At 33.2% G+C, this 9,008-nt stretch overlaps 1 protein-coding gene across 3 annotated transcripts in view; it reads right to left on the reverse strand.

The window, feature by feature from the left end:
• Positions 1-279: 279 nt before the first annotated feature.
• The window catches only part of Hmt-1 (ABC transporter ATP-binding protein/permease Hmt-1), a 22,482-nt gene continuing 13,753 nt past the window's right edge, over positions 280-9,008 (reverse strand). For all 3 annotated transcript variants that reach the window (XM_027358665.2, XM_070142506.1, XM_070142505.1), the window contains exons 5-16: positions 7,351-7,546; positions 6,212-6,384; positions 5,649-5,779; positions 5,242-5,348; positions 3,934-4,109; positions 3,216-3,497; positions 2,915-3,046; positions 2,626-2,804; positions 2,392-2,506; positions 2,070-2,210; positions 1,616-1,737; positions 280-931 (exon numbers count right to left, since the gene is read on the reverse strand). In XM_027358665.2, coding sequence (XP_027214466.1) covers positions 760-931; positions 1,616-1,737; positions 2,070-2,210; positions 2,392-2,506; positions 2,626-2,804; positions 2,915-3,046; positions 3,216-3,497; positions 3,934-4,109; positions 5,242-5,348; positions 5,649-5,779; positions 6,212-6,384; positions 7,351-7,546 — 1,926 coding nt within the window. In that variant the 3' untranslated portion in view covers positions 280-759. The remainder of the gene's footprint in view (positions 932-1,615; positions 1,738-2,069; positions 2,211-2,391; positions 2,507-2,625; positions 2,805-2,914; positions 3,047-3,215; positions 3,498-3,933; positions 4,110-5,241; positions 5,349-5,648; positions 5,780-6,211; positions 6,385-7,350; positions 7,547-9,008) is intronic.

Consider the following 9,008-nt stretch of genomic DNA (forward strand, 5'->3'; position numbering starts at 1 on the left):
TTTCCATTCCCCACCTCTGTTATCATTATTCATTAACTTATTTGAAATGCAAATTTAACAGCTTACTGTAAAGATGTCTAGAGCACAGGAGAAAACACTGAAGAAAAGAAAGTAAACAGTATCATTTTTGTTTTGTTGATGATATATTGCATGAATTATTGGGACATTGGTGATACAGGTTCCATAAAATATAAAATGATAATTTCTTGGATGAGCATGGTAATAATAAACAATGAAAGCTTTGTAAAAAGATGCACAAAAGGTACAAAAAAACAGTGGTAAAATAGAGGATTTTTATTTTTATCTCTTAGACAATTTTATATACATAAGAATTCAATAATCTTGAAATGTTCATAAAATCAATCTAAAAGCTCACCAACATACAATTTTGAAATATCTGAAACATTCAGTACTAACTGTTTCATGATTATCTATGGCTATATTGTGAATGCATAGCCTATACTGTATGTATCATAAAACCATTTGAATTATATTTTACTACTGTACAAGGATAATGCCATGTTATAAGTAGCCTCTTTGCTAGTTTCATTTTGAAGAATAATTAAAAATGACATGTATAATCTTTCATCATTACCACTGTATCTATAACTAAACTATACATATCAAGGAACTAAACTGCTGTTTGAAGAAATTTATCCTACTTAATAACTTACTTTACGAAATAAATATACATCAATAACAAATAATTCCTGACTACTGGCAAATCACAGAAATATAGCTATTACGACATCAGTGTTGTTATAACTTCGTTTTCTGCTGGTCACTCTTCTCTGGACTCTGTGGCTGAGCCTCCTCCTCACCTTCTGCCTCTACGCTGGTGTTTCCATTACCATCAGTGTTGTTGTTGGCTTCTAACTGCTGCTGCCACATGTTGCTATACACTCCACTTCTACTTATCAGATCTTCATGGCTGGAATAAAGTATTAATGATAATTCTTGCCATTGCGATTCTTATTTATGATATGCTTATTAACCAGTACAAATCTAGTGTATTTCTATGATTAAGTCCATACACATGATTTTATACTCTAATACATGTGCAAACACAGTGGATGGCAAGAATACATGCCATGTATTCTTGCATTCCACCATGTTTTTTTTTTTAATTAATCATCTTTACACATGGCTTATCAAAAGCTTATCTTTACACATGGCTTATCAAAAGCTTAATCACCAAGTATTCATTACTGGTCATACCTATCTCACTTGTTTTACCTTGATTTGTGAAGACTGTTTTATTTCTTATTGCAATTGATACTATTAATACTATTAAATTATCATAATGTCAATAATAATAATTTCAAAATTAATAGTATTTGAAAAAACATTATCCCAAAATCCCAGGGAAAGGGAAATTAGCCGAGGCCATGAGGCTGAGCACTTGTGGAGCCCTCTATGTGCAGAAGTCACAAAAGAAAATTCAAATCAACAGTACATATTTCCTGCAGCAATGGGTTAAAGATTGTTAAAAAAATATCAATATAAATGCATATTACTGAAATGAAAAATATGACAAAAGAGCAAACTCTACAAGTCTATCATTTGTCTACTTCATTGGAAACAATACAAACAGTATAACTGAATTCCAACTCACCTTCCTCTTTCTATAATTTCCCCTTCTTGCAGAACTAGAATTGTGTCAGCATGAATTATGGTGGACAGGCGATGGGCAACAATAATCACTGTTCGGTCAGTACAAACTTTTTGTATTGCAGCCTGAAAAAATTGAAGTTGAGTAAGAGCAAGATAATTCACAATAACATTCAAATCTTTACATATTTGCCTCATGAATACTGCAGTCCCAAAGTATAAAGAAAATGCATTTGTCAAATGTTTTGGTGATTACAGTAACGAAAAAGAAAAGAAAAAAAAATATCCCATAAAGATTTAGTGTAAAGTTCAGACACACAAATATTATGAACAAAAGTACTGGCTAAAAGTGAAAACCTGTGCCAGTGATGATTTAAAAGCTGTAAGTAATTTGGCTTATGAAAGTCACCTACAATTTTACACAAGTACTTAATGCTAAAAGAATAATACTATCACACCTGGATATTCCTTTCTGTTTGTGTATCAAGTGCACTGGTAGCTTCATCTAACAAAATGAAAGCTGGGTTCTTTAACAAGGTCCTTGCTATAGCCACACGCTGCTTTTCACCTCCGCTAAGCTTGAGACCTCTCTCTCCAACCTGGATGTCAAAAAAATCCTTGAGTTTTCCACCTGACATTGCATATCTACTTTTGTTATAACTGACAGAAGTGCATGTTTGAAAGTATAGTTTTAGACACCACATGTAAACAGATGTTTGCTCCCAGCAAAATAATTTTACATTCTTATAACATGTTCTTTACTTGACTCTGTTTACTAACCTTTGTATCAAACTTATCAGGAAAAGTGAGAATCTTGTCATGTATGTCAGCATTTTTGGCTGCTTCTTTCACCTCAGTGTCAGTTGCTGTTACTTTGCCATAATGGATGTTATAGCTGAAAAAAAAGTTAATAAAAATAAAAATGTACATTTTTAATCACAATATCAATTTCAGGTATAAGTACTTTCACTAACATATGTATCATTAAAAGTCTAACCAAAAATATATACTTACAAAATAGTCTCATTGAATAGTACAGTGTCTTGAGGGACAACTCCAATTGACTGCCGCACTGATTTTTGGGTATAGTCTTTTACATTTTTACCATCAATGGCTATGAATCCACCTGTGACATCATAAAAGCGGAACAAAAGTCGAATGATTGTACTCTTACCACTGCCTGTTGGTCCAACCTGTGTGAAAAATTGACAGTTTAAAGGTGATTATGATACAATTACATTCTGATATGGAGAAAAAATCTCAATCACATTCTACGTGGTATTTTTGATAAATCACTACTTACAATAGCAACTGTTTTCCCAGGCTCCACTAGGAAAGAGATGCTTTTCAAGATAGGTCTGTCGGGACTATAATGGAATGATACATCGTTGAATTCAATTTTGCCTTGTGGTAATACCATGATGTCAGCATCTGGCTGTTGAATGCAAAACAAATTTAATTATGGCTACCATTTGGTCTGAATATTTGTCTCCTGTGAATAATTCTGGAATATCCTCAGGTATAACAACTATGAAAGATACATAAAGTAAAGTGCTTCACGTGAAGTTTGTCGCGGCAAAATATGGACATGGTGCACAACTTACCTTGTCCAGAACCTCTTGCTTTTCTTCTAGCAAGTCAAACATGTTCTCCATATCCACAAAATTTTGCTGAATCATACGATAATAAGTTCCGAACCAGTTAAGAGGTGTATACAGCTGCATGATGTATGATGAAAAGAGAACATAATCTCCAACAGTCAGGCCTTTGTCTTTTGCCACCATCCAGGCACACAGCATAGATCCAGCTAAGAGACCTCCATTAATTACAAAATTCTGAATTGTGTTCAGGAAGCATAGAGATGCATTACTCTTCCACTCCTCTATCTGAATGTGAGAAAATATGAAAAGGGAATTACTTATTAATGTTGACATGCAAGGATTGTACTAGCATATAGTCTTACTAATACATAAATCAACTCTGCAGTCTTGCATATTAGAATGATAACTCAGGTAAGAAAGACTATAAGATATAAGTTTTGTTTGTAATCAAGAGCAATAATAATGATTACTAAAGATGTTCCACAGATGTCTGACTTGAATTTAGAAGGAAAAAGCAACTCATTTATTTCTAGAGAGGAGTAAACCAAAGATATGTTTTTTTTTTTTTTTTTTTCTTAAAGAAGAATGAATATTGTTTGGTACTGATTTAACATTTGCCAACAATAAAATAACTAAAATGTGCAATTCAATTCTATATTAATAATCAAAATACAAATTTCAAGTCCTAGCAAAATATATAAACATAATCTGTTTATCTTACCTGGTAATTCAGTACAGCTTCTTTATACCTGTTTACTTCATAGTCTTCAGCACCATAATATTTCACAGTTTCGAAGTTGAGAAGAGAGTCTACACCTCGAGCTCTTTGCTCATTATCTGCTAAATTCATGTTACGTCTGTATTTGGTCCGCCATTCAGTCATAATGATTGTGATAACTGTCAAGAAAACATTATAAGAATGTAGTTGTATTCTCAGAAAATAGGAGCAGTTGAAATAATAGTAATAATATAAATGTTTGGCAAGTGGACGTAAGAATGGGATTGTTGGTGCGCATCGGCAGTTTCCCCTGTTTGCGCCCGGCTCGATCGGTAGTTTGTGAGCGACATTTAGCACCTAAAAGCTTTTATTTTGCAATAATTTATAAAAATATTATAATTTTGAAGGTTTACCTTCATTGCCTAAAATCTTTACCATATAAATAAAGCCGCTACTATCTGAGAAAAACAAACTCCGTCTGACAAGCCAGTGGCGCGGGAATGGGCATGATATGATGCCATCCGTTTTTCGATCCACAACAGCCATGGCATGTACGTACATGCCACCCGTTGGCTAGGGGTTAAAAACATGTTCCTGTACTCTGATATTTCATAATGTTTTAAGTAAACTTTTTCAATAATGTTGTTGACTGATCATTTTTAAATTACAGCAATCTGTTCATCTATAACCCCTTTCTTAAAAGTGCAAAACTCACTGGCTGTATTTAGATTTTGCAGAGCTCAACATATCCAAATAAAAATAAATGTACATTCAATGTGATTATGATCAGAATGATTGTTAATATTGACATCATTACTATTGTCATTAAAACCCTTACTTAGGTAATGTTTGGAAAAGTCAACATTTATGTTTTAGTAACAACAATTACAATAATCATGATGATAATGATAAAAGTAAGGATAATGGTAATAACAATAGTACAATGTTATTAATGACAAAAAAGTGATACAAATACACATAATAGTAATGAAAATAATAATAATAATCAATGTGATAGAAACTGATATCATCGTGACATTGAAATACTGCAATTATCAATATCAACAACAATGTAATTATATATACAAGTTATGATAATTATATAAAAAAAAATAGACAATGTAATTTTAAGAATATATCAAATTGAATTATATTCATCTAAGAATACAATTAAAAATGAATAAGAATAAGGGAGGAAAGGTGGGGAGGAGAGCCATTGGAAGGAGAGGTAATGCCTTTTTCTAATAACCAATTATGCATTAATGCTGATCTTTTGTAAAAAGAATTGAAAAGAAACCAATTAAAACTCACCTAAATAAGTTGCCATGGTGACAAACACAATAATACCAAACCAATAATTGAATGCTGCTGTGAAGTATATGACAGCAACAATGATGTCAATTACTGTAGGCAGAATGCTGAAAACAAGAAACACTGTCATGTATGTATCCACTACCATTAAAGATTACTGTCTGCAATTCTACCTTCTTTGAATATTGTTTTCATTATGTTCTCTGTGATTATAATAACTGTAATGACTTTTTTTCATGTCAACAGCCTTTTAAGTCATATATACACTACAGAAATTTAATAAACCATGCTATTCTCACAAGAAAGGTAAAATATCTTTATATTTCATTTTAATTTCAAGAGTAGAAATTCCTTTTAGATCTAATAATATAAAACAAGGAAGAATAGCAATTGGTGATAGTGCTTACTTAAATATTATATATTGCAGAAGGGTGTTGATAGAATTTGTGCCGCGGTCCATAACTCGTAAAACTTCCCCAGTTTTACGACTCAGATGCCACCTTAGCGACAGATTGTGTAGATGTGAAAACAGTTGAATCTGCAGATAAAAGATCACTATGTAAGAAGCACAGAGTTTGAGATCATTTATGTTAAAAAGTAAGATTTTATAATGGTTTATCAATCACATATCTTGATACTGTCATTACTATAAATCATATGATCAATAATGATTCTTTCATTGATGAATTTGATACTGAAACGAAGCATGAAAAATTATTTACTAAATTAACATACACACTCAACAATAAGGAAATATTTTCCCCTATGCTTATTTTCTCACACTTCCACTACTACTTTATTTTGTACTCTGAATGAGGTAGTAAACATTAGTCCAAACACTGCACATGGATAAGATAGTATCTGTGAAAAGTCTACTGTATCAATATCATGCCAAAACATGAGACAGGATTATCCATTACTTTCTTATAATGTTACATGTCATAACAAGAAAATAAGCAGAGATACATACTTGAACCTCCCTGCTGGTATACTGCTGGACTGATATCCATAGAAGTGAGCGGAGGTTATTCAGCAAGCCCATGCCTCCTGTGCCACCTCCCTGAAGAAACTTTAGGGCGACATAGATGAGGACATATTCCCAGCAGAAATATGGGATTCCACCACTGCCTCCAAGAGCATCAACTGAAATAGATAATAGTGATAAATCAATAATAATATAAAAAAATGGCTACTTTTCTTCCATGATATAACAGTACTACAGTAATATGAAATGAATGGAGGTTCAACAAGAAATATAGGTTACATGCAGTGAACTTGTTCAATACATGGTTGCTAAAAAATCCTTATCAGGGCAGGGAAACAGGAAAGCTGGTACTGCAGAAAGCATCAAAGCATTGCATTGCTCACCATACAAGGAAAAGTGCTTGTTCTTATCCTTCTGACATAAATTAGAAACCATCTTATGAGGCACCATAGAAAGACTACTGGATTCAGAGTAAGCCCATACACTGGTATTGAAAGTTCTATGAATTGTCTTGAAGACATGTTACCTTCTTTTTTGCGTCTATAAAGGAGGTAGGGCTGTGTTCTTTCAATATTCATATGGAATGATTAAAGGGTGCTTTTGGCATTCAAAGTCAATGTGATGAAACACCAGATAATATTAAGGTTACCAATTTTGACTTTGGTGATTTTGCTAATTAATCTGATCTCTAAAATCCCTAGTAGCAACAACTGATGTAATGGCTTAAAGGCGCAGCCATTAAGACCAAGATCCAAGACCTTGCGGGTCTGATAGAACCTGTTAAAGTAAGGTATATATATATATATATATATATATATATATATATATATATATATATATATATATATATATAATTTTTTTTCTTCACATTTTTGTAGTGCAGTTCATTACCTAGGACAGACCTGGGCACCTAGCATGCTCAAAGGATCAAGAAATGGGAAAGATAGGGTCATCATCATGATATTAACATCATACACAAGGAATTAAAAACAAAAGGATGATGCTAGCCTAAAACACACCAAATCTTTAGTTTGCACTCTTTGGAAGAGATGAAGGCTACAATGGAAATACAAAAATGAAATTACACAAAAAACTAAAGAGCATATGACATGATATAAACATACCAATAAGTTTGTATAAAATGGGCACAAAGACATTGGCCACTCTCCCAGCCAGTAGCAACACGAAGCAAAAGAAGACGGACAACTGCAGGAGGTGACTCTTCTTGGGCCACATGAAGGGCAGGAGAATGCGCATCTTTTTCCAAGTATTTCGCCATGTTGAACCTTCACTATTGTTCCTGTTCTGTGCCTGTCCTTGCTGCGGGAGAAATAAAGATTGTGATCTTCTGTTTACTAATCTGATTGGTCTAAAAGATAAATAAAATATATACATGTCTAAGTGAAAAAATAAGTCTCATAATAGACTTCACATGCTAATGTAGTGATAGACTGGAACTCAAATTTCAGATAATCACTGATGTGGATGCTGAATTTGAATTTTCGCTTTCCTTTCTTTGATCTATTTTTTTTTCTTATTACGGATGAATATAAAAATGTGGATTTGTTGTCGATATAGATGCATAAGTTAATATCCAGTTGGATTTTGATACATGTACAATTGCAAATTACAAACAGTTTGCCATTCTCTCAAAGTTACACTGGAATCATATGCAAAGACTTTTGAATGCAATATGCTATATAAAACTTATATATTTGTTCAATTTCTGTGTACAAAACATAAACCTTAAAACTATAATTACAAGCAATGATAATGTCTGGTAACAGCTTATAAAAATTAGGCTTAGAAGCAACACAAATTTCTTGTGCATAGTGCTACATGGAATGATAAAGGCTATTTGCTGCCTATTCCAATTTTATCATTTGGATGCGTCTTACTTTATATGTATGAAAAGTGATTAGGAAGACCATAAAAGGAAGATCTGCTGTGCACTTAGACACACAGAATAGAAAGGGGGAGAGAGAGGGAGAGGGAGAAAGAGAGAGAGGGGTGGGGAGGGGGAGAAAAAGAGAGAGGGGGGAGGGGGAGAGGGAGAAAGAGAGAGAGGGGGAGAGGGGAGAGGGGAGAGGAAGAGGGAAGGAGGGGGAGGGGGAGAGGGAGAGGGGGAGAGGGAGAGGGAGACAGGGAGAGAGAGAGAGAGGGAGAGAGAGAGAGAGCGAGAGTCAGAGAGAGAAGAAAGGGAGGGGGATGGAGAGACATAATTGCAGGTATTTTAATATAAAAAAATCTGGAAGTGATATCATTCATTAAATCCACAGATGCTGATACACATGCATTTTTCTGCTTCATCACCATGGAAATGCTTCAAAAGGAATATCTATATATTATTAAGAAAAAATTGATACTTACTAATAGAGTTTACTGTTATACACTTTGATATTCATTTGATATATCTTTATTAATGATTCTAATTTTCAAGACCTTTCAAGCTTGAAGTTACAAACTATTCATCTATATTTTCCTCATCAAATGGACTTAAAATCTGCAAACCTCTGAACTTACGTCTTTTCACAGAGAAATAAAAATACATAAATATTTCACAATCTTATGCACTTACATGTAAGAAGACAAATTTATAAATATCTCAAAGCTTGAAACATTTACACAATGTTAAAAAAATGCAAAATAGGGCTTTGTATGTGTTATTGCAAATCAACTTTATACATTTCATGCTGTGTCAGTGATATACTGACTCTTATAGTTAAATTGTAAGTATAAGCAATTGCCCATTTTTAAAAATATATAGCTTCACAAGAACCAA

This window comes from Penaeus vannamei, chromosome 29 (genome assembly GCF_042767895.1).
Source record: "Penaeus vannamei isolate JL-2024 chromosome 29, ASM4276789v1, whole genome shotgun sequence".
Lineage (NCBI taxonomy): Eukaryota > Metazoa > Arthropoda > Malacostraca > Decapoda > Penaeidae > Penaeus > Penaeus vannamei.